This window comes from Carcharodon carcharias, chromosome 28 (genome assembly GCF_017639515.1).
Source record: "Carcharodon carcharias isolate sCarCar2 chromosome 28, sCarCar2.pri, whole genome shotgun sequence".
NCBI classification, from domain to species: domain Eukaryota; kingdom Metazoa; phylum Chordata; class Chondrichthyes; order Lamniformes; family Lamnidae; genus Carcharodon; species Carcharodon carcharias.
The window spans coordinates 24,873,803-24,900,649 of NC_054494.1; the positions used below are offsets into that span (position 1 = coordinate 24,873,803).

A 26,847-nucleotide genomic window follows, 5' to 3' on the forward strand; every position below is an offset into this window, starting at 1 on the left:
GATTTCCTGCCACAGAATTCCAGTGAAGTTCCAGGAGCATAGTTTTCACATTGCTCAGGATGAAGTTTTGCTGAGATGGTTCCCATGGTCAAATAACATGCCAAAATTCATTACCGAGACTCACAAATGAATAATGGCCACATGATGAAGTACCAAGGATAAACTGTACCTGTGGAACTGCACCCCAGCAAGGAATCAGCACCTTAAGGAAAGGAGGTAGGGGAGAAATTTGGCAAGAAAGACAAATTATTTTGAATCCTGTCAAATAGATTGTGTTCCTTTCTTCTAACATTCTCTTACAACAGCCCTTAAAAAGTTCAAAACTATCCAAGTAACACTATTTACAGTGATCAGAAAGATGTTAAGTTCTAGCCCTTGAATGGTGCCACTCCTACCGGCTGCCTTAGTTCCAACACCACCTAACAGTGCGCTGTTGATAAGGCCTTTTCTTGTGTTTGGCACGTACCATCAGTTTGGCATTGCCTGCTGTCCTTTTGATGACTTTAGTCTGAACAGCAACATAAATTTCTATCTCCATCTCCTCCAGTTGTTTCTGCATCTACACTGACCAAACTAAGCCAAACAGGTTAACTATCCCTCTTTGGGGAAGTCAATTCAAGAGTTGCTCAGATAGATAATGGAATGTATTATCCCCCATCACTGATCATCACCAATGCCTTTTCCTAAAAGGAATAAATGCATAGAAGTAGGCCATTTAGCCGCATGATCCTATTCCATCATTCAATGAAATCATGGTTGATCTGTGAACTGACACGATATCAAGAGTCATTCCACTACACAAACCGCCCTAAGAATCGCAAATACTCTCAAAATTTTCACCTCACAGTAGCCATGGGGTCTTCCATTAACAGGTGTTTGTGCAACTGAATCAGTCCACCAAACCTAGATAGGGATGTGTGTACTTCCATTGATTCCAACTTTTAATTTCTCATGTAAACAGTTATTGATCATATTTTATTAACTGGTTAAGATTTCTTAGCCAGTTTTCTTGTTAATTTTCCTCCCCCTAATAAAATAATGCATTGATTATATGGAACTCAATTTTAGTGTAAAGGACAACTATCATAATTACCTTTCATTATTTGGTAAGTTTTTCACACACATGAAGACTTCACTCTTCTGACCATTCTCATAAGGATATTGAAAACAGTCAGTGCTAGGTTTGGCATGTTTTTTAAAGGGAAGCTTGACACTCAACATGCAAGCAGATTCCCAAGAGATGCTTAAAGTCCCTCATCTGGTCAAGGAAGAGTTACTGTTTTGACTGCAGTGGAGATGGTCAACAATTTAGAGGAGTCTCAGCATCAACTCATCTGTTCAATGTCAATTATTACATTAAAAAGTTAAAAAGCCTGATGTCCAGTGCATGTCCACTAAAAATATATTGGATAGACATACAGACTTTGCACCAATCCACATCCCCATCATGCCGGTCAGTCATTTCTTGTTTTTTATTTCTGATCATGACAATCAGGCTTCTCTCAAAGAGCTGGAACTTGAGATTTACAAGCAGTTGCCAATCTTCAGAAATTCCACCCACCCACACAGGCATTAGTCTCTCATTCAGGACATTCTATATCAGTCTCTATATCAATTATATTTCCACAGGAATTACCTGAATGGCAGCCTTAAAATGATGATTGTGAATATCACATTTTTAACCTCCTCCACGTCTACAAAATTACTACCATTCGTGATGGCCTTAAAGAAAAAATAGAGATTTTGTCATTTACCAATCAAATGCCATTACGTACCTGAGGGGACAGTCCAGAGATGATCAAGGGAGCAAGTTTGCTCGGTCTCAAAACAGGAGCAGATTTTGGTCGACGTCGGTTCACAGGCTCTACCTCCTCAACTCTCTGATTACCTTCTGCCTCCTCAGAAGTCCTTGGAGGCATTAAAGTACTTCCCTCTAAGTACTGAGTAGGTTGATAGTGGCCAGCCTTTCTATCATGAGTTTCATGCGTTGTCTCCTGTTTTACTCCAAGGGGAACAGGGGATTGAGGCCCTGTGGGGCTGGTCGGAGGTGACCCAGTAGTTATCGTAGAGTCTGAAGCAGAGCTAGTTTGTTGTTTGTGTTTAAATTTGAATGAATCACTCCTCTTAGGAGGTGTGGGAGGTGTTGAACCAGATTCACCCTTTGAGGACTGTGAAGAATGTATCTGTTTTTGTGTTGGAGAGAGGTAATCCATCTTTGGAGGAGTCTGTGGCCTTTTGAAGGTATCAGGATCAAAGATGGGCTTCCTTTGTTTTGGCAGTTTGAATATGGAGAGTTTCCCAGGTTCAGAAGGTGAAACATCCACCATTGTTTTTGGCCAAGTGCCGCCACTGTGTTTAGAATTATGCCCTTTTTCCACATCAGTCTCTACCACCACACAATCCGTAACTGTTGGATCAAAGGTGAAGCGTCTTTTATTGTGTTCCGCAATCCCATAGCCTCGATCAGAAAATATCTCAGGACTGAAAGGACCAGCTTTGTGGTCAGAATAATTGTGGCGAGTATGTTCAGCTGTCCTATGTGTAGTAGGCTGCAAGGGACAGCTTGAAAATTGTTTGTGTTCACAATAAGTGCCATCTTCATGATCAGCTCTATCATTTTTGCTGTCAAGTATGCTTGAGTCTGTACTGAAAATATCAGTCTGTGTTGAACTGTTATGTTTCAAGTTTCGAGTATTAGGAACCTGTACTTCTGACTCATGAACCCTACAGTTACCAGATTTCTCAGACTCCTTTAGTGTTTCAAGTATATTCTGTCCACTCCAAGAGGAACTCTGAGGAACCACCTTCAAAGACGGGGAAAAATAAGTACACATTTTCAGTAATCCACAATACTACTCAACTAGGACCTGCTTTGAATAGCTTGTGTGCCAAAATATTGTCTCAACAATTAAGGAGACTACATCATATGTAATTAGGTTAAAAAGTAAATGTGTCAGAATATTTAAATTTCAAAACAGAATGTATTCTTATCTACACGAAACTTACAAAACATTGATAAAAAGCATTGCTATGGACAGAAGGTCTACCAAATGGTAATATATCTGTGGAGGTAAAAGATTGCAGTTTAATCAGGATTGAAATATTTATTATTTCTTAATGTTTGGTACAGCCTGCACTGCTATTAGTGTTAACACCATTTGTCCACAATAAATGGTGGACAATATCGCTGGTGTTTCTAAGCTTAAATAAAAGCAGTAATTTTTAACAGCTTACCATCATGGCTAGATACAACAAAAACGTTTGCTTTGAAGGAAACGTCATTGAAAGGTTTTATAAGAGCTCTAAACTTAAGACGATAACTATCTATTGTTAGGTTTGTAATAACTCTCCAAAGCAGTTTGAAAGCTCATATCCAAATACAAGCGTAATATGTATGCACATACTCCGAACCAAAAGAACAAAAGGTTTACCCTGCAGAAGTATTAAAACTAAGTACAGAGGATTAAAGTAATCGCACTTTAGTGATCTGCAAATTTTACTGAAAAGCTGTCTCTCCAAAATAACTGTTGTACTAGATTATAATTAGAGCATTGTAATTGATTTCTATGACGATTCAAAACATTTATTGTTATTTGTTCAATAAAGGTGATAAGCCTGCTATAGAGTGGGCGGGATGAGCGGTGGGGGTGGTACTTTTAAACAATGTTTTTCAAGTACGAAATTCAAATTCCACAAATTTCAACTAAGTTACAATAAGGCAGTTATCAGAATTACAATTGCTTTCTTGAAATATTTGGTTTTGATGAGCTATGAACAATTTAACGTAATTCTCTGCAATCGGTCTATATAACCATCCAATATAGCATGATGGCATGTACAGTCATAGCGTCTACAGCACAAAAAAAGGCCCTTCAGCCCATCGAGTCTGCGCCGGTCAAACAAGTACCTAACTATTCTAATCCCATTTTCCAGCACTAGCCCCATAGCCTTGTCTGCCATGGCATCGCAAGCGCACATCCAAATACTTGTTAAATGTTATGAGGGTTTCCGCCTTTACCACCCTTTCAGGCAGTGAGTTCTAGATTCCCACCACCCTCTGGGTGAAAAAATTCTTCCTCACATCCCCTCTAAACCTCCTGCCCCTTATATTAAATCTATGCCCCCTGGTTATTGATCTCGCCACCAGGGGGAAAAGTTCCTTCCAGTCTACCCTATCTATCCCCCTCATAATTTTATACACCTCAATCATGTCCCCCTCCTCAATCTCCTCTGCTCCAAGGAAAATAACCCCAGTCTATCCAATCTCTCCTTATAACTAAAACTCTCCAGCCTAGGCAACATCCTGGTAAATCTCCTCTGCACTCTCTCTAGTGCAATCACATCCTTCCTATAATGCGGATTCCAGAACTGCACGCTATAATCTAGCTGTGGCCTAAACAACATTTTATACAGTTCCAGCATAACCTCCCTGCTCTTATATTCTATGCCTCGGCTAATAAAGGCAAGTATCCCACATGCCTTCTTAACCACCTTATCTACCTGTCCTCTACTTTAAGGGGCTGATGGACATGCACATCTCTGATCCTCGGTACTTCCCAGGGTCCTACCATTCATCGTGTATTCCCGTGCCTTGTTTGTCCTGCCCAAGTGCATCACCTCACACTTATCCAGATTAAATTCCATTTGACACTGATCAGCCCATCTGGCCAGCTCGTATATATCCTCCTGTAATCTAAGGCTATCCTCCTCACTATTTACCACCCCACCAATTTTCGTGTCATTGACGAACTTACTGATCAACCCTCCTACATTCAAGTCTAAATCGTTTATATATACCACAAACAGCAAGGGACCCAGCAACACTGTGCTTCCAATATCATTTGCCATATTATCTAACAAAAAGGGTCTTATTTACTTTTCAGATGAGTTCTTCACACACTACAAAAATATAATTTAGCTTGATAGTTTCTGTGAAACCATGTGCTGAGCAAATATGTGGCGCTGCCTCCTATTACATTTTATGAAGCCACAGGACCAACATTGCTATACTTATCTACTCCAACCTAAAACAAAGCTGAAACAACTTACTGCTCCAATGTTACACCCTTTGCAGGGTGGGATTGTGATGTGTGCAGGACACATTCAAAGAACAAAGACAACCTTTTAAGGCAGGCAATATATCTTGCATTGATGATCTACATTTTCCACACATCTGGGAGCATATTCAAATATGGTAGATTTAGGATGGGGAGACTCCTGCAAAGCTGCTGTAACACCAGCTGTCAGGATTGATCTGCCAAAACTTTAGTCACGTGCTATAATAGTGTAGTAATTCTTCTCAGTGTTTGAGAACTCCACCATCTACCAACCTTCATTTCCCATAAACTGGAACAAAATGCCTATTAAGCATGGATTAACCTTTAACACACCTATGGTTCTTTGTTATCACTCCTACATAGTAGCCCCTCCCAAATTCACTTTTGGATAGCATCCCTCTAGCATAATGACTAGTGGATGAGTAAACAGTAGTTAAATAGCTAAATGTGCTCAATTTTCAGCAGAAATTTAAGGGTTCTTGATTGCCCAGAAAGACAAACATCGCTGGATGCCCCTAACTGCTGAAAATGTATTAAACGGTTTCTATATTAAATAATCTCTGAGTGTGTGGTCCATCAGCAAAGGTGTTCTAACCAGTGACAAAGAGGCTGGGTTGCTCTGTCGCTTACCCTGTAAAAAATATTAAACTGAACATGGAATCTAGTGATCTAGCCACCAGAATCCTATGACCTGATTCCAAAAAGGAAGCAGGGTTGAGTGTTCGCTCCCACAATGGTTAGTGAGTTAGTTACCAACTAGTGAGTTAATCAGAACCAACGCTGAGGTGATAGAATTAGGTGTTCCACACCAAATCTTTCTACACCTACTTATAAAAGGGCTAAATGGGTGCTTCTATTTTCATTTTTCTGAGCTCATTCTCTCTGTAGAACTTTTTTTTTAATATTCACTCATAGAACGCGAGCATCGCGGCATTTATTGCCCAGCCCTAAACTCACTTGAGGTGGTCGTGAACTGCCTTCTTGAACCGCTGCAGTCCATGTGCTGTAGGTACATCCACAGTGTTGTCAGGGAGGGAGTTCCAAGGTTTTGGCCCAGTGACAGTGAAGGAACGTGATATATTTCAAAGTCAGGATGGTGAATCGCTTGGAGGGGAGCTTCTAGGTGGTGTTCCCATGTGTCTGCTGCCCTTGTCCTTCTTGGTGATAGTGACTGTGGGTTTGGAAGGTTCTGTCTGCGGAGCCTTGGTGAGTTCCAGCAGTGCATCTTGTAGATGGTACACACTGCTGCCACTGTACATCAGTGGTGGAGGGAGTGAATGTTTGTGGGTGGAGTGCCAATCAAGCAGACTGCCTTGGTCTGGATGGTGTCAAGTTTCGAGTGCTGTTGGAGCTGCACTCATTGAGGCAAGTAGAAAGTATTCCATCACACTCCTGACTTGTGCCTTGGAGATGGTGAACAGGCTTTGGGGAGTTAGGTGGTGAGTTACTTGTTGCATGATTCCTAGCCTCTGACCTGCTCCTGTAGCCACACTATTTATATGGTTGGTCCAGTTGAGTTCCTGGTCAATGGCAACCCCCAGGATGTTGATAGTGTTTGTAGAGCCACTGAATGCCAAGGGGTGATGGTTAGATTCTCTCTTGTTGGAGATGGCCATAGACCGGCACTTGTGTGACATGAATGTTACTTGCCACTTGTCAACGCAAGCCTGATATTGTCCAGGTCTTGCTGCATTTGGACGTGAACTACTTCAGTATCTGAGGAGTCACAAATGGTGCTGAACATTGTGCAATCATCAGCGAACATCCCACTTCTGACCTTATGTTGGAACAAAGGTCATTGATGAAGCAGCTGAAGATGGTTGGGCCTAGGACACTACCCTGACGAATCTATACTGTAAGGGACATATCTGTTATGGCTGTCAAAGGTTGCACACTGTTCACCTGTAACTATCACAAGGACCTGGCTGAGGTCTGCCATGTCCTCACTCATCTGGAAAGGGAGGTTTTTCAAGGGATTATAGGTGTGAGCTAGGCATTCTTAAAACTATTTGAAATTTAAAGAATTAATACATAATTATTTTAGCTATATCTGAACTGGGTTGATATCTGTTCTGCAGAGGCATGCTATACAAATATAACTGAACAGAATACATGAGCAGAACAATAAAGGTAATTTAAAGGTGGAACTTTTAAAGATAGCAAAGTACATTTTGGACCTGTTCGTCGTATTACTCACAAAATAATAAAAAACAAAAATAATAAAATCATGTCATGTGAATCATACCTTCATCAGTGAAAGACTGACAGAATCCCTGCAATTTCGCAACAAAGCTTCACATTCTGTCAGTGACTTGTTTTCTAGTGCAATACCATTTATCTGTGAAAGAAAAATACTAATTAATAAAGCACAAGGTACATTAATATCAACTGTGAGAGTCCACCTTCAGTTTACAAAATCGTAGTGGTTACACTAGCTGATAAATAATGAGAATTAAGTTTTTGCATTCTGGTATCTATGATAATTAAACTGCTTACTTCCACACCATCCATATCTGTATTATGTCTCCCCTTAGCTTTTTCTCCAATGAACATGTTAGTTGTTTAAGTCTTTCTCCACATTTTAATCCTCTAAGGCATAGAATTATCCTGATCGCTTTTTGTCAATGCTCTTTCTAAAACGTCTATATCCTAGGACACTGTACTCTAAAACTGGTCTCACTACCGTGTGGATCTACCACTGATCTGTACGTTGGCTTATTAATAATTATCCCACACTGACCAAATGTTCTGAGTATGAGAAATGATCGCTCAAATCCTTTTCAGTTTCTTCCAATGCAGACCTTTCATGTTATGCACATGTTGATGGTTACCTGTTGCTATATGCATTAGCCTATATCTCCCAAGTCCCTTACCCTAATTTAGAGGGATAACTGACCTTCACTTGCTACCTCCCACAGTAGTATACCTGAGATTGGAAACTTAGTGACATGAGGGAACTGAATCTTTGTCCCATTGCTTCCATGGCACAGCATGTTGCAGCTCCAACAAGCTGTTTCGCCAGAGGGAAAAACTGCATATGCTTTAGGCACAGTCGTAAATTCAGATTACTAACTGTAATGAGTCTGTCTCCCACTGTTAAGGATCCTTCTCTTGCAGCAGAGCTGCTAGGAGCAACAGTAGCTACATATACTCCAGTCTCCAAGCTGATTCCAATGTCTGCAAAAGACAGAAATGCACAATTAACAGAGTATTAGCTATTCACCCTAAATTCAAACATCAAAAAACCCTTTGTACTTTAAAAAGCATCAAATACAGTTAATTTCTCCCATACATCAGAGGTCTCCAAGCTTTCTTTGTCTTCATAGTCCATTAGGCAAATGCTATGGTGATTCATGGGCCTTATAAAATATAACTCAATGTTCCCATTAATTTTCAAAGATCTCAAATTGTAGATCTAAAGATCTAAGCATATTGATTTAATATTTCTCTAACAATGAGACATTAGCACTAAAACAGCCCTTCTCAATTTTCCAGGCCCAAAATCTTCAAACAGGACAAAGTTGCGGGTAAAAAATAGTAGTGTAAATAGAACAGAGTTACCAAAGGTTCTAGGACCAGATTGTCAGGGCTCATGGTGTTAAAAAGTATTAGAGTCCATAATTTTGACACTTCTGCTTCATATTAATATCAAAGTAGTTTCATCTACAAGGTTTTGCCTGTTGGAAGAATGCACTTCAAATATGAACTGTATACAACTCAACAACTGATTGTTACTAAATGTTTAAAATGATTTACTTTTCAATTTGGGAACATAATTCATTTTCAATATAGCTGATTCCTTCAAAGGAAAGGACCCATATACTGAAACATGCAAGTTAAATGTGCCACTGTACAACCAACTAGTGGGTTGAAGGCCTTAGGTCCCACGTGTAAGATCCATCCTCAATGCAGAAATTTACCCTCCTTAACCATGTGCATTTTTCTTCTAATAGAATTTCAGCTGTAAATGAACATACCATTTTTTGGTTTTCCTTATTACTAAATCCAGCCTATTCAATATATCCCAAGGTCAGGGATGCAAATATGTATCTACATTACCAATGCAAATAACATGCGTAACCCACTGGGCACTGCACAACAGTGGAGATACAGTATGCCGGTGAACAAAACACATTCAGTTCAAGTAATTCCACTTGTCGTAAATTTCATTTGCATTTATTCCAAATACATTCTTAAAAGACACATAATGCTGAGTCATCTGGATCAGCAGTTAATTAGAATTGGAGTATTTTTGGAGTTAGAAGCTGCTTTAGACACAGACAACAAAATTTAAATTACCTTTGTGGCCCACAAGGTTGATATGAACTGGAGTAATAGCTCTACCTCCCAGGGATTTTCTCCTTCGAACTATCATATTAATGACCCCTCCGCCATTTAGTATGGCTTTAATGACATGCTTTCTGTCCTTATTGGTAAGGTCTACATCATTTATCCTGAGCAAGCAATCATTCACCCTAAGATGGAAATAAAAATATGCAGCAAACAAAGCCATGAAAGACAACTTTTGCATCATTTGAAAGAACTCTGTTTTTAGAAAAAAAATAATTTTCATTCAAAATGAGATCTTATAGTCACAGGAAATGAGAAATTAGCTCGTCATACCTTAACCTTCCATCTGCAATACTCCCTTTATCTACCTTAATAACAAATATCCCAGAGTCTCCAGGTAGATAAGGTTCATCAACCCCTCCAGCTACATCAAAACCTAAAGCCTTCAAATCCATGTCATCCTACATCAGAAAAAATAAACTGAAGTTTATTCTACAGGGTTTTGAGTTTACAACTGTAAGATAAGCAACAACAGATTCCTCAATACAAAAACATTCATCAGGGCAGGCAGAATATTTCCTTCACAAATTTGTTGTATAGCATGCATGTCTACAGATAGTGATGGCAGACCCAAGGGACACTGCCAGCTCCCATGACATGGGGCTATGGAGCCCCGCACATATTTGTTTGCTGCCATGCACAGAGCTCTGCTCATTGATAACCAAATGCTGGTTACAATTTAAATGTTACCTGAGAATGGACAGGAAAAGTAATGCTATGTTAATAGTAAGTTGTTAAGGAGAAAATTTTTAAAAGCTCCTAAGCAGTTCAATGGACATGACTTTGATGTACAGCATGAAAGTAAAGGCCCAGAGCTCCTGGAAATAGTCTTGCACTTGTTAGCTGTGTTTCAGGTGACTTTGCATCTTAATAACATGACACAGCAAGTTGGCTAAGAGCAGCAGGGATGGGAGATGGTGTCTGAGTTGGGGGGCGGCGAGGAGTTAGGTAAGACATCAAAGGCAGAATTAAGGGAGCTGTTGAATGCATAAACAGAGGTAGTGGAGCCATGGCAGCTGGAGGGCCAGAACAGAGAGTGTTGGAGAGCTAGTGTGTTAGTGAAATAGCTATGGAGATGAACAGTTCTTCTCCCAAGCTTGGGACTGAGGTTAATTGGTAGGGGGTACATGGGAAAATGTCAATGGTGAGGCAGATAAGGAAGTGGCAAGGGGTGTTCTGTAGTTACATGTAAAGGTATTCAAAATACAGAAATAACTAATTCTAATTTATTATGTAGTTACAAATCACTTGTTACAAATTATACTTTCATTTCTCAGAACTATATTCACATTCAACCCAAAATGAAGGTATGAGAGTTACGCTTTCCATTTGCTGAAAAGCGACCGAACAAACCAAACTCAGCTCCTAAAAGTTCAGTCCACAGCATACAATTAATCATAATTTAGTACAATTTATAAATCTCACTCAAAGGCCATATTGAAAACTGCCGCAGAGAAAAAAATCCACAGAAACAATAAGGACACTTCTCTCAGATATGTTGTTAAAGCAGTTTTACTCTGTTTATACTGCATCTATTCCAGTTCTTGGACTGATTATTTTTGTTGTGGCTAGCAATGAGAGCAAAATCATTACAGCACTAACCATTGAAGTTTATAAACATACCCTGTCCTTTGCAAATTCAACTACTTCAGTCTCCCATTCAAGGGAATCTGTGTCGATAGCAGAATCATGGGAATTATGAGCCATAAGCTGACGAATCCGGGCCTCCTTCTCCAGCTGGTTTTCCATCTTCTCCCTTAAACAAGGGAAGAAAAATGAGAAAATACAACATAATAACAGGTTCCAAATATTAAACAGGAATTAAACAGGCAATTCAGATCACCTCATTATTTAAATAGTGGTCACCCTGGTTCCAAGAATTGTCTAAAATTGTTAATTGGTTTCTGTTTTGTGTTGCAGGTTTGTTGAGCCTGCCTGATTTGCAGCTTTCTTCATCTGAAATTATAAAGTATGTAAAATAACTGAAATTTTTGATGCCAAATGAAATTTACCTCAGTTGGGGCTTGCCACAACAGTACAAAAAATTAACCTGGAAATGTGGAAATTACATGGAGAGAAGGACCAAGTCCTGCAATATCAAGTACTCTCCTCAAATAGGAGAACTCAAAATAAAGCAAGTGATATTTCCTTGTTAGCAATCCGAATAAGAACCAAAATACTAAGGGGATAACTTTAACCTAACCCATCTGGTGCGAACAGGTGTGGATTTTGCAAGAAGCCTGTTTTACAGCCCCTCTGATTTCACTTTCTATTAAAGTCAATAGGTGGAGTGCAAAGCAGTCACCTCAACCTGAACCTGCCAGGTGAGTTAAATTTAAATTTTCCACTAAATCTCAGCAGTGGAAAACTGTCACAACGGTCTCTTCCAGTGCTAAATAATGAGATCCACAGTAATATGGGTTGGTATTCCTCTCAGTCCTGCATACTGATCTTGGAGCTCCCAGTGGTGTAAGAATTGAGCACTAAATTCAGAATTGTTTAGTCCATGTAAATCTTAATCCAAATCTAAAATAGAATCCCTTCTTCACTGAGGTTTTTGGTTGGATTGATACAAAGGATCACCATACATCAATGTAAGACCTGTGGCATAATGCAGATGGTGAGTATTCATTTTAAATGTTAAAATCAAAAAATACAACTTTGGTTATCACCTTTTACTGTATAATGATTTAAATCTTTTAAGATTTAAATCTTGCCAGCTTTAATTGCTGAAAATTTCACCCCTAATCAGATGTCAGCAAGTGAAACTCCAAACATGTATTTGGATACATGTGCTTGGAATTACTAACTCAGCAGCAGAAATTGACTAGAAATGTAACTGGACCAGCTACATAAATACTGTATCCATAAAAGCAGGTCAGAGCCTGGATATTTTGTGGCAAATAACTCATCTTCCAACTCTCCAAAGATTTTCCATCATCTACAAGGCACAAATCAGGAGTGTAATGGAATACTCTCCACTTGCCTGGATGAGTCCAGCTCCAAAAATGCTCAAGAAGCTCGACACCATTCAGGTCAAAAGAGTTCGATTGATCAGTACCCTTTAACTTTTACTCCCTCCACCACCAGTGCATTGTGGCTCTGGTGTGTACCATCTACATGACATACTGCAGCAACTTGCCAAGGCTCCTTTGGCAGCACCTTCCAAACTCAAGACCTCTACTGCCTAGAAGAACAAGGGCATCAGATGCATGGGAACACTACCGCATGCAAGTTCCAACCCAAACCACACACCATCTTAACTTGGAAATATATTGCTGTTCCTTGGTCAAAATCCTGCAGTGCTCACATCCATGAGTGAATGAAAGAAAATCAGCAGGTGCCTTTCTCTTTGACAAAAACAGAATTACCTGGAAAAACTCAGGAGGTCTGGCAGCATCGGCGGAGAAGAAAAAGAGTTGACGTTTCGAGTCCTCATGACCCTTTGACAGAACTTGAGTGAATCCAAGAAAGGGGTGAAATATAAGCTGGTTTAAGGTGTGTGTGTATGTGTGTGTGGTGGGGGGGGGGGGGAGGTGTTGGTGTGGTTGTAGGGACAAACAAGCAGTGATAGAAGCAGATCATCAAAAGATGTCACAAACAACAGAACAAAAGAACACATAGGTGTTAAAGTTGGTGATATTATCTAAACGAATGTGCTAATTAAGAATGGATGGTAGGGCACTCAAGGTATAGCTCTAGTGGGGGTGGGGGGAGCATAAAAGATTTTAAAATAGTTAAAAATAATGGAAATAGGTGGGAAAAGAAAAATCTATATAATTTATTGGAAAAAACAAAAGGAAGGGGGAAGAAACAGAAAGGGGGTGGGGATGGAGGAGGGAGCTGAAGACCTAAAGTTGTTGAATTCAATATTCAGTCCAGAAGGCTGTAAAGTGCCTAGTCGGAAGATGAGGTGTAGTTCCTCCAGTTTGCGTTGGGCTTCACTGGAACAATGCAGCAAGCCAAGGACAGACATGTGGGCAAGAGAGCAGGGCGGAGTGTTAAAATGGCAAGCGACAGGGAGGTTTGGGTCATTCTTGCGGACAGACCGCAGGTGTTCTGCAAAGCGGTTGCCCAGTTTACGTTTGGTCTCTCCAATGTAGAGGCCCTTTCTTGGATTCGCTCAAGTTCTGTCGAAGGGTCATGAGGACTCGAAACGTCAACTCTTTTCTGCTCCGCCAATGCTGCCAGACCTGCTGAGTTTTTCCAGGTAATTCTGTTTTTGTTTTGGATTTCCAGCATCCGCAGTTTTTTTGTTTTTGCCTTTCTCTTTGAGATATACTGTGAGGGGCTAAGACCTCACACTGTATATTTTTATAAAATAAAAATAAATAAGCTCATTTCCATTTCTAAAATTTTAAAACTGAACAAAGACCTTTAAAATGGCTGTAGCTATGTTTGTCTGCGATCCTCCCAACAAAAGCTACTTGGCAGTTTCGGGAAAACTCGCACGTCGTTATCTCTGAGGAGTCATTGATAGCCACCAGTGGACTGTACAGCCCAACTTCAAAGAGAGCTATATAAAGTTCATCTGCATTTAATAAGCCAGACTGGCCTGAAGGAGATGTATCGCCTGCTAAGACAAAGGCCCCGCAACCTTCCTTTGAATTTCTAATGGCTGAGAGATGGCTCAGTCTTTGGAATCCAAATGATGGTTACACACCTTTTGTCAAAGACCTGGTGCAGAGCTGGGAGTCATGTGACATGGGTGTCTGGCTTGTGGAGCAAGTAACATTGCCTTGCTGAACTCCACAGCTCAGTCTGCTGTTAACCATCTGATTAGCACCCTCATAGGCAAGGAACTCTGCCTATGTGGAATACCTGGCTGCCATCTACACAGCTTCTCCTGAAACTTCATTACCATCACCTATAAGACTGATTCATCTCTGCATGCCTATCTTATACTGTGAAGTCAACACCACTGGAAAAGTGAATTATCCAGCATCAGTTTTCAACCTGCTGACCTCTGTGAAAGAATACCTCATTGGGCTTTGATTCTGGACTCTGGAACTCATGTGAACCAATATTTACTGTCTCTGTGGTCTCTGTATTGTAAAGCCTTTTCTCTATTCCTATCTTTACTGTCTGAGTTTGAAGGCAAAATTGTGGCCCTCCTTTCACATTTTGAGTGTGTGCAAGCAAACTAACCCTTTGAGTTAATCCTCTCTCGAGTTTGCTGTGGGATTATTAATAGAAAATTGGATCACACAAAAACCGAGAGTTTGGGAAATACACCACCACTTATAAAGAGGGAAACAAATCAAAACTTTCTGTTTATGCCGGAGAGATGAGAAATTAGTGCAATTTAAATTAATCCCCCTCCTGTCCATAACACTACCCAACATTCCACCAACTATTGCAGAACAAGTGCAGAAAATAATCCAACAAGATAGTCAGATTACTAGTAACTCTGAAACATGCAAGGAATTGAGCCCTTAGTGAGAAAGTGTCAAATCCGATGTGAGCTTTCAAAGTGTTAACTATGAATAAACTGAAATTAATAAATTAACAATTTGCTTACTGAGAATGGAGTTGTTTGTATCACTTTTTTTAAGCATGCAAGGTAAACAATCGATTTGATGGGTTGGTTGAACCATTGTTAAATTTTAAATACTGTCTGTGTATTTATGTATTCTTTTCAGTCTAATTCATATTTGAATCTTTCCAATGAGAAGAGATGGCATCTATGGTTATTTTTTCCAATTTTATTAGATTGTTTAAGAGCTTTCACATTCAAAAACAGAATTTCATCTCCGCTTGTTTATAACTCCCCACATTCTTCCTGGAAGTGAATCGGAAAGTGGCAGATGTGGAAGTCCTCCTCCTGTTCACAATTTACATGAACAATCTGGACTTTGAATCAAAGATACAATTTCTAAATTTGTGGATGACAACATTTTGGGTGGTGGGGGGGCGGGGTGGAGAAACGGGAACATAATTAATACAGAGGAGGACTGTAACAAATTATGGGACATTAATACACTTGCAAAATGGGCAAATAATTGGCAAATAAAGTTCAACACAGGTAGTACATTTTGGTAGGGAGGTCACATTACTTGGTAGGTGCAAGTCCAGGTGCACTAGAGAAACAGAGAGATCTCAGAGTACAAATAGACCAATCACTGAAAGCTGCACCACAAGTTAGCATGACTGCAAAAACAGCAAACCAAGCCCATGACTTTAAAGCTAGAGGGACAGATTTGGAAAATAAGGAAGTTACACTAAGCCTGTCTCGAACCTTGAGAGGTTACATTTATAGTACTGTGTGCAGTTCTGGTCACCATATTGATATAGTGATATAAAAAAAAGATATAGAGAAAATTTACAAGGAAGACATCAGAAAGGTGTGGATACACACATCAAGAAAGGATTGATAGGTTGGGTTCCTTTTCTCTTTACAAAAGGCTGAGGGGTGATCTAACAGAGGTCTCTAAAATTATGAGAGTGGATAGAGAGAGAATGTTTCCTCTTGTGGTGAAGGACATAACCAGAGGCTATCGATATAAAGTTGATAAGACCAAGAAATTCAACAGGGAATTGAGAGGAAACTTTACTCAAAGAGTAGTAATAATTTGGAACTCGCTACCACAGGTTGAAGCAAAGTGTATAGATGCATTTAAAGGAATGCTAGACAAACATAATGAGTGAAAATGAAATGGATGGTCGAGATGGTAGATTTAAATCCAAAAAGAGGGGAGGCTTGAATGGAGCATGAACACCAGCACGGACTGATTGGGCCGAATTGCATGTTTCTGTGCTGTATATCCTAACCATTGACTGATGCAACTTTCTGACTGCTCCACGGATTGCTGGGTTGTCACTGAATCCTTTAGAGGGTGCACTTTTCTTATGAAGGAAAATTACAAGATGTGTAGGCAGGAGGATGTGAAACAAAAAGCCTGCAGACCTAAATTATACTTGTTATTTTAAAGAAATGTTTTCAGGCTTGTAAATACAATAGCTCCTTAAATTAAACTCAATTTATTTTTAGGTCACCATTAAGAAATTTATATTGAACACTAAACCAGCAATATTATGAAATACCAAGCATGCAAATAAATGACAACGAGTGTAACCGAAGTCTTAATCCTCCTTTGAGTTCCACAGAATTACAAGGAAACAATGTGAAGGCTTAAAATACTGATCTTTTATATCCAGCGGGATGTAGCTGTTACTTCAGCTTTTAGGCAACTAAGTTAAAAAAGGCTTATTTCAAATAAATCCCTGCTTAATCCTAATAGAACAGTATAATCTGCAACACGTTGAAAGCTGAATAATGCTTTACCACACAATGTTTTATTTTGGTACACAATAACTGATTCATATAAAATTTTGCTATTGCCAAAAACATAGCATGCAGAATATGAAATTTACTTTAGCGACACTAAATTTCAGGATTTTTTTAAAATGAGAAATTGAACTATTTCTGAGAGAGATGCTTTATTCATATGTAATCTCTGTAATCGACTAAAGCAAATACATGAGTGACATTTACTTAAGTTGTAAAGAAATATATTTTATTTCCCCGAGTTGTAAAGAAATATATTTTATTTCCCTCAAAGGTTTAAGAACAAGTGTCAATTTTTAACTGCTACAAATTGGATATTGAGTGTATTTTTAATGTTGAGTATTTGTCGAAGACCATCTCCTGAATTTCACTCTTTCCTGACGGACCTGGAAAGATCGCTTTGCTAACATCACCAAAGCTTATCTGCTTTACTGAGCAAATGGAGGATGAATGGGGCTCTATAGCCTTCAAACTAATCATTTAATAATATTAAAACCTTATAGATTAGGTACATTTTACCATTGTACCACATCATCATACTAATTTCATCGCCCTTTCCCCGGGCAGTATTCAGTAAACTAGTGATCATTTGACTCCAGAAAACAATTTCAAGGCTTAAATTTAGCCAGTGTCTTTGAGTGAATCTCTTTAAAACTTTTTGTTATGGTTTTGAACCAACAACCTGGATCTTGTGAATCCTCAAATCCCATTGTGGTAAGTTAAAGGAGTGCACTGCCTGAAAGCAGGTGCAACAGTAACATAAAAAAAAACCCTGGATATGGGGAAGAGCAGGGAGTGAGATTAATTGAATAATTTTGCCAAAGAGGCAGCACAGGTATGACAGGTCAAATGGTCTCCTATGCAGTATCATCATATGAAATTTTTAGCAATTATGCAGCAGAAGCTTTAGTTAACTATTCCTGAATATATTCTGCATCTATTCTTTCAATTGGTAATTTAAAATGGAATATTTCCCTTTTTGAGGGCTGTGGTGCACTTCTAATATATAGCCCGGTTCTAATAATTATTTAAAGCTAAACTCGCATTGCTTTTTGTGAACCCTTAAAAGAGATACACTCCATTAATCAATTACAGCCAACTGCAGGGCTAACCTGGAGAGAAGTCAAGACCTTTTATATTGACTTAGGTAATGGATCCATCAGCAAATGTAGTATTATTGTAAGAACACAAATCTGCACATTTCCCAGTCTTAGGGTGCCAAATATAGTCCTTAAAGCAACTGAAAAATTATTCAGACATGGTTTGGGACACTTTACAGCCGATTCTCTAGCATTAGGCAAAAAATTTTAAGAAGTTAATTGAAAACCAAAGACGTATATTAGGCAAGGTTTAGAACATTTGTCCCACCATCCTCTGCCTTCTCCTCAACCAACAATTGAAACTCGAGATTAAGTTCTGCATCAATAGAACAGACTGGCATCAATTAAACCTGATTTAAAGGTGAAGACATCACTACTTACTTCAGTTCCTTCAGTTCACGTATAGCATCATTCTTCTGTTTCATCATATCATCTAAATCTCGAAGAGCTTCAGCCAGGTCACTCACGGCTCTGTCCCTTTCCCGCCGTAAGTTATCACATAAAGTTCTACACAAAAAATGTTAAACATTCTGGATGAGTTAAGCAAAAATTTACAGAATATAAACTTTGTCACAACACAGGTCACAGACAACACTTAGGTGAATGCTTGGAGCAGGATTGAAAACTGAATGACATGGCAAACCATGATAACGACACCTTTATTTTTTACAAATTGCCCAAGACAATTTTTCAGCCTGTATATCACTTTAACAGAACCCATTCTTCATATACCGAGGAAAATATTATTGTAACACTTTGAGGTGGTAATGGTAATTAAAATGCAGCAGGATTGTGGACACTTGTGAAGCAGCTTCGCCATGGAAGTCCATTGAAGACAGTAGAAGTTGGATGACTGTACATGGCAATCAGCAACATCAAAATATGTAAGGTACCTATGTGTGAGAATGAGAGAGTATGTGATTGATTGAGAGGAATAAGTAGAGAGAGAGGAAGCAAAAATTATGAGGGGATAAGTGGAGAGAGAAAAATGAGAGAGAGAGGAAACAGAGTATGAGTTGGACGGGGAGTGGGATGGGGAATGAGAAGCGAATGACAACAGAATAAAGGAGGAGAGAAAGAGCGAGAAAAATATTAGTACGTTATGGCTACAATGTCATGTGAAATCATGGCCAAAAGGCTGAAATGCTTTCATGAAACAGATTAAGTTACAAATCTGTTATTTAGTTCACTATATCCATGTCATTGTTTCAGGGGCCAAACAAAAATGTTGTGCAGCAAGATTTATCTCACCTAACAAACAAAAAAATACAAGTAAGAAGCTTTGCCCCTCCCTAACAATGTGAATAACTGAGACATACAGACCAAAAGATCTTAATTTTAATTCTTAATTGAGATAATAGCTGGTGGAAGCTGGGGTACCGACACTAAGATTGGTCTCAATAGAGTAGGGCCAGGGAAAGAAAAATTAAATTAGTGTTCAGACACTAGCACCCTACCCAGTAACCTCAGTATGTGAATATTAGATAAGGATAGGATTCTGAAATTGATGGCAACTGACAGCTTCAATTGACAGAAGATGGGTCTTTTTAAAGACTTCATGTTGAAAACTTCAACAATTTCATTTTAAAAAAAAGTCACTCTATTGCTAAAACAGTCAACAGTTTCAAGAGTGTGGCTGAGTTGGTAAAAAGATTGCCTTGGTGGCAACCCCAGGTGTGAAGTGGACTTTGCTGTCATACCCTTCCCCCATCCTCCATATTAAAATACCTGCCAGAAATCATTTCCAAAACTCTATTATAATATGATGGCCCAAATCTTCTGATCAGCATCAGAACCGATGCGGCCAACGCCGATCAGACCAAAAAACTACTCACTTACCTGGATACGTTTAAAAAAGCCACGCTTCCAATCCACGTCGCAGAAGAACTCTCTCAGGACGGGAATCCACACAAACTGCAGCAAAGAGAATCAGTGCAGAAGCCATGCTCCCTTTTTTCGGCACTAGCGGCCATAAGGAAAGTTCAGTTGCTCAGTGTGAATGTTAATGAATGGTTGAGTGGATGGATGAATGAATGAATTGGTAGGGTAGTAGGGTGTGAGGTAAGTGTGTAGGGTGGGTGAGGTGATAGGTGGGTAGGGTAGTACAGTGGAAGGGTGGTAGGTGGGTATGGTAGCTGATGGATAAGATGGTGGGGTGGCAGGTGGGTAGGGTGGGTGAATGTGTAGGTGAGTCAAGGGGTGGTTGGATTGAGAGGGGTCATCAGGTTGGGTCAGCAGGGTAGTTGGGTTGGGTTGGGAGGTTCAAGGTGGGATAATCGGTGGGGGGGAGGCAGAGGTGGTAGAGGGGGTCAGTGAGAGTGATTGGAGGGGTCAGCTATATAGCTATCCAGGAGTTAGACAAGGATTTTTCTGTCTAACATTTCCTGCGTAACTATCCAGATAAGGACGTTGGAACTGTCCAAAGCCTTCGACTCTAGCTCAGTGGGAGACATTTTCAGCAGGTCACAGGAAGCTGGGGAATTGCCAGTTGCAAGTTCAAACATCCAGGGCAATTCCCACAGAGTCATCATGCGTGGCTTCCATGGGGTCCTGACCCTGACCTTGGGTTTTACACTCGGTCTCAGATTATCCAGAGACCGGAAGATCTGGTGACTTTGATGACTGGCTAGCACGACGATCTGTATTCGGGATGTGTTGCTGCCTTCTCAGTAGAAAAAAAGAAATTGTGAACTATTAGAGGAGAGGCATAAACTGGAAATGCAAATGGTTCACAGATGCACTCACCGTATGCTTTCTCTTTCCGCAACTATCTTATCTCGCTCTTGGAATGCCCAGTCTCGCCTACGTTTAGCTACTTCTGCCTCCTGTATGCCTTCCTTCAGTTCCTGGGACATTGCCTCACACTGCTTCCGAAGCATCTCGATTTCCTTACTGGCCCTTTCCATATCCAATGTAGCTGAATCTTGTTTCTGTAAATTCAAACACTAAACAATTTGTGCTGCTTTGAAAATTTTAAGTGATCTAAAATTCTATTATTGTGAACCAATATAGAAACAAATAACTTATAAATAGACTGTATTTGTACAAAAATAGAAAATAGTTATTCAGTGCCAGATCTGAGGATATGCCAGATGTTCATATATTATTTTTAAAAATTAAAAAGGAAATCTATTGTGAAAAGCATTCAGTTTTGATAAGGGCAAGATATTTTTACTCAGTCACTCTTTGCTCACTAATGTTAATTCTGATGATTGCTACCAATGCCTTTATTATGAAAGTGATTGTTAAGTTACATCACTTTCAAAAGTACAATAAGAAACTTTCCAAATGTTAGTTTTGCACAAACCTATGTGATATTTATCCAGGAAACAGAATTAAAACTGACATTTGTAGAGTGCCTTTCATATCTTCAGGACCTCCCAAAGGTCTTTATGCCCAATTAATGTTTTTTGCAGAAAAACTGCTCTAATATGCACAAATACAGTCACCAATTTGCACACAAGACCCAGAAGTATCAAATGAAACAAAATAAGGAAAAATAATTTCAATTGGGTTTGTTTTAGTTTAGCTGAGTTTAGGAAGAACTGTAACACTTGTCAGGCAAAATAAGCACACCCACAACTGTCATATCAAGATTGCCACCTTAAGTACTAATTGTATGATCATTGTGATCACACAATTAGTAGTTCGTGATCAATTAAAGTATTTATTGATCTTTTACCATTGCAAGTGATTATTGATTGACCTAATCTACTTTTAAAGTGAATGCAAACAGCATTTGATGAACTCATGCTTATTGAACACTCATGAAAATTGCTCATTTCTTATAAGAGAACAATGCAGTTTAAAATAACGGAATAATGTAACTCCAAGTATTTACTTTTGTCTTTAAGGTAAAGGAATTTTTCATACTGTTGTCACTTGAACATTGGGAGACAATGAACAAGATAATTTTTTTAAAAGGCTGCAAATGCAGAAATCTGGAATAAAAATAGAAGATGCCACAGATACACAGCAGGATTCCTCTAAATAGTAGTTCGTGGAGGCCTGCCTCTTCGCCTTGCCCCGTGCTTGTGGAGTGGTGCCCCTCAAGCTATATATAACCAATTTCTCTCTCTCTCTAAGGAACAGGGATGCCTATGGTCCTTACTGGACGATGACTGATACCCACCTTCCTCTGTGAAGCCAGGACAACAGGCTGTCAATACGTGTTCCATACCTTCATCGCCCTTGTTTATTCCCCTCACATGTGACAAGAATAATAGAAAAATAAAAGTAATGCACTTTTAGGCAGATGAACAGGTTTATGTATGATCAATGGCAGAAGGTGGTATATCTTATTTTGGTTTCAAAGTGGCCACCATGTCAGACTAGGAATGGGATTGCCACAGTAAATGTACTGGTCATCAGAAAGCTGTATACATTTTTCAAAAGGTAAAGCTAGGAATGGCACTTCTCCTGTAGTGCACGCATCAGGGAAAAAGACCATGTTCCTTAATTGACCCATCTTTCAGCAGAAAAACTCAGGAACTCAAAACAACATTGAATAGAGAATGCTGAATTCAGAGGAAGCCCAGTATAAATAGAAAAAGGGCTGTGGTGCAAGTTTCCTGCTCTCCTGGAGAAGTTATCATCTAATGGATGTCCATTAAAAGAAAGGCTATCACCAAAGGATTCTATGGCTGTAATAGTATGAACCTATTGCAGAAAGAGTTACCCATCAAAACACTGCATGCACAGAATCAGTCACATCCAGGTGCAAGCACAACAACTAGCATCTTATAATTCTTCCATGTTGCAAGGCAAGCTGGACACATAAGCTCTAAATAATGACTAGAAATTGCTCAGCATTGGACATCAAAGATTTCTAGATTTCCTGCAAAATCCAGTCTAATGATTGCATGTTTCCAGAATAGCTGAATCCTGAACTTCTCTCATAAGAGGCATTATTTAATGAAGCAGTGAGTTCCAGCCAAGGCCATCTTCACATGGGGTGATTGTCCTGCACACCATGCAGATGAATTCCTTCATAGCAGGAATATCGGAAGTACCTTCTTCTTCTCTTAATATAACATCATTCCTGGAGGGTGTTCTGCAGAGGGTCAAGAGGAGATAGAAGTACCAGCTGCTATCATCACTCTTGCATAGGATGCTAATCTTCTGGTAAAACTCTATGTCACCATATGAAGGACAAAATTGCTCTAGTCATAATCAGCAATTCTTGGAAACAGTCAAGGACCAATATTCAAGCTGGCATCATTAAGAGGGAATCTGAGGCTTCAAGGTCATGTCTAGCACAGACAGACATGGACACGGTGTAAAACTACATGGTCACTAACGTCCACCTATCAAAACAATTGTCAGGATCCATGAGCTAGAAGAAGGTGACCTCAGCAAGTGCCTATTGTCCAAAAATGACCAGGGACATCAACTGATGAAGATAATGCTGCTGGTGTTCAGGATGAAGCCAACAGTGACGCCAAGGAAGGAGACTTCAGGAAGAGATGTTGTTCTATAGTAGAGGAGTATTGTATTGAAATAATTGCAACAGCAAAATGAACCCACACCCACAAATGTCATCTTCCTCAAGCAGTGACAATGCATGCCAACACTCAAGTTCAGAGCTTTTCTTTGTGTATAAATTCCACTATTGTAAGTTTCTACAGTAAATTTTTGTTGCATAAGTATTAGTGGAAGATTTGAAATTTTCCTCTTGTACACTATTTCTACAGTAAATACTGTACAGCAAATATTAGAAGCTTTGAGTTTCTCATCTGCTGTAAAATTTCTGAAGCAAACGCCTCCAAACCAAGACTATTTCAGAACTTTGAGGGCTCTTTGGTTCTGAGGTGTCTGTCATTGGTTCCTGCTGTATTTGATTTCTTTGTTGCAAAGAAAGACTTGCATTTACTTAGCGCCTTTCTTAACATCAGTACATCATAAAACGCTTCACAGACAATGAGGCATTTTTGAAGCATAGCTACTGTTGTAGGAAACACAACAGCCAATTTTCACAGAAGGTCACACAAACAGCAATGTGACAATGGCCAGATAACCTGTTTTTGGGGGTAAAGCTCCCTCAGTACTGTACTTGAATGTCAGCCTAGATTGTGAGCTTAAGCTCCTGGGATGGACTTGGAACCCACAACATCCATCGGTAAACTGTGGATAATGACTGTGGATTCAATTCAGTTGCTATGTATATCCAATTGTTAGAAAATTAATTTTAAACCATTGCGAGAGACTGAATGTTTCCAATCATACTGGGAACATATGAATTGCTATGGCTTACTTTCACCAGGTAGGTATTAGTGATAGTGCATTGCCCAAAGAGGACAACAATTTTTAATGATTTTTATATCCAATGGTAGTGACTAAACTGAGCAGCATGTCAGCAGCACCATTGGCTGGTCCCTTTCCCCAAGCACTTGACAGTAAGCAGCTCGCTGATGCTCTCGGCAGAATGAGGTAAAATGAAAAAGACAGTGGTGATTGCCAATATTCTAGTTCTACTTCAGAATTTTCATTTTCTTGAAAAGCAAATTCCAATTCTAAGAAATCAGCAATACTTCATGTCTATTTAATGATTTGTCAGAGTTGAAATTCTCCTTCAAAAAGGTAACATTTGAAACAATCTAGTTTTTACGATGTGTGCAAAAATGCAATGGGGTACTCACAGGATTAAAAGGAAATGTATAATAGATACCAATGAACGAAACAACTCCATACAAGGGCAAAATTCACCTGTCGGGCCTGGTAGTACTCCCGCAGCAACTGATCTCTCTGGATGATAGCTTCTGTTCTTTCCTTCCTAGCAACATCTCTCTCTTCTTTCACAGTCTCAATATCCTTACAAGCCTGATCAAGCTCCTTTTGAGCTTCTGCTTTGTCCTTCACTTCATGGCAGTATTTCTCCAGCAGTTCATTCCTTTCACAGATAGCATGATCTCGTTCTACCAACGCAGAATGAAGCTCCTGAAATTTAGTCGCAACACACAAATCACATCACTATTTTCATCCAACATAGTAAAAACACTATCTTGCATGTTGCTCCCATCTTGAACCCAAATACAGTTGTATTTTCAGAAGATGCACTCTGCAAAAGATCTATGACCGTTTTGGTTGGATTTAGTCATTTATGTAAAGGGGAGAATACTTCACATTAAATTTTCTCCCCCTTCTCAATAGAAACATGGGTCAAAATGTATTATTGGAAGAGTTAAACATCTAACGCCAGCAAACATTTAAAGACACTAGGTCATTAAAATGTTCAACTACTCTGGTAGCTTTGTGAAATACTGACTTGTTTTTCTTCTGTTTCTCTCCTTTTATCCTAATGACCTTGTTTTGCCTTCGGATTTCTTTTCTCTTTCCATTTTATCAACAAATAATCACCTTCAGTTTCACATCTTCCTCTTGAGTGTACTAATCCTGGTTGAGTGGCCAGGTGAGTAATGTGTTCTCAGCTTACGTGCTGTTAGTTAAACTGCCGGTGAATGAACAATGACTGGCCCTTTCCACGGTCATTGAGGGGAATTTCTGGCTCTTGCCTTGACTCTGTAAACATCACAACAGCTAACCCCAGAAACAGGGAAGTTTGTGAGCATATTTCCATTTTTTACTGCTGCAGGGTGTTCAGAGGACTTATCATTGTGCCATCTCGTTTTACTTCAAAACACACTACTTTAATCCTTTGATCAACATGCGATTCTTGCAATTATTCTAGTGCCCAATTTTCTGACCGAGCAGCGCTACATTTCAATATTCAATGTAATGCCATGAAGTGGTTTGAATATAGAAGTATATCAAATGAACAGTTAATTTCATTATATTGAGGTGGAACTTATTCAAGCCACTTGATGGCTTTATACCGAATAGGGCAACACACTGCAAACCTATCCAGCCATTGTGGCCTAAAGTAGTTACAAAACAACATACTCCTTTGTAACCTCCAGTGAAATAAAACCCATCCCTATAGCTTGCATGATGAAGTGTAGCCATGCGTATCTACCATCCACTCTGGTTTGCCACAATATCTACTGCCACCAAAAAATAAAATAAAACTGGAATGAAATCTATTCCATAGCTCCAGCTCATTGGGATGGACCTTGCTGGAAAAACAATGATGTGTTAACGTTGTGTGCAATTATTAATAAGCAAATCGGACACAGAATTCAGGGATTAAGAGGTACACCATGAATTGTGAATCTCCTGAACTTGCTGATCGATTTATGCCACTCCATTATTTGCTTTGCACAAAAAGCATTTGCCCTTGGCCTCCCTGTTATTTGAAGAACTTGTTGAGTTTGCACATTAATTGTCCATTAAACCTGTCACAGAAATTTAAGGCCGGAATTTAAATAGCATTTAGTACCTTTATTAACATGATTATTTTTTATGCAACAATTCAACCTCTCTGGCCCAGAAAAGGAACAATTTAAAACTTTCAATTTTACTCCTACATATCGTCAATTGTTGTTAGAGATTTTTAAAATGTCAAATTTTAAAATGTTTTCCTACTTTTCCTTTGTTCCTTCCTCTATCTCTCACAATCCAATTTCTCTTTCTGTCTCTTTATTTTTCTTTCTGTGTCTGATCTGATTCTAATTTATCCTTCTTCTCTGTCATTCCTTTGTTACCTCCCCAATTCCTAAATTCCACTGGTTAAGGAGTTACACTGTTGGCCTGCCATTTATTGAGGTGCAGATGGCACATTGCCCTCACCACAATGTTATCAGCTCACACTTCCAGCAAGCCAACAACAAATTTGAGCTGAGGAGTACAGGAAAATGTCGAACCGACTGTGCCAAGGGATTCCCACTCCAGCAAGATCTAGTTCAATGTATGGTAAAGAGATTACCTCAAATCCCACTGGGTCTTAAAGACTCAAGATACATCAATGGGTTTGTATGGTGTGGCTATCAGATGGAATTTTGAACAATCGCAGCAAAAAAATTGAATTTATCTCATTAGCATTCTGGCATGAAATTCCTCCTGGCTCAGACCAAGTAAGAGTAGATCCTAGACCTCAGACCAGCACTCAAATGCTCCTCCAGATTACAACACAAACAAAAACTCCCTGAATGCAAAT

The 26,847-nt window shown here is 39.3% G+C and overlaps 1 protein-coding gene across 15 annotated transcripts in view; it reads right to left on the reverse strand.

Moving 5' to 3' along the window:
* Nucleotides 1–26,847, reverse strand: part of dlg5a (discs, large homolog 5a (Drosophila)) — a 180,973-nt gene that overhangs the window by 37,326 nt on the left and 116,800 nt on the right. For 11 of the 15 annotated variants that reach the window (XM_041176337.1, XM_041176349.1, XM_041176348.1 and 8 more), the window contains 9 exons: nucleotides 24,501–24,731; nucleotides 20,541–20,740; nucleotides 18,177–18,302; nucleotides 11,031–11,163; nucleotides 9,681–9,808; nucleotides 9,357–9,532; nucleotides 8,131–8,234; nucleotides 7,303–7,395; nucleotides 1,776–2,804 (listed from right to left, as the gene is read on the reverse strand). In XM_041176337.1, the coding sequence (XP_041032271.1) occupies nucleotides 1,776–2,804; nucleotides 7,303–7,395; nucleotides 8,131–8,234; nucleotides 9,357–9,532; nucleotides 9,681–9,808; nucleotides 11,031–11,163; nucleotides 18,177–18,302; nucleotides 20,541–20,740; nucleotides 24,501–24,731 (2,220 nt within the window). The remainder of the gene's footprint in view (nucleotides 1–1,775; nucleotides 2,805–7,302; nucleotides 7,396–8,130; nucleotides 8,235–9,356; nucleotides 9,533–9,680; nucleotides 9,809–11,030; nucleotides 11,164–18,176; nucleotides 18,303–20,540; nucleotides 20,741–24,500; nucleotides 24,732–26,847) is intronic. The other 4 variants (XM_041176352.1, XM_041176344.1, XM_041176353.1 and 1 more) reach the window with 2 other exon arrangements.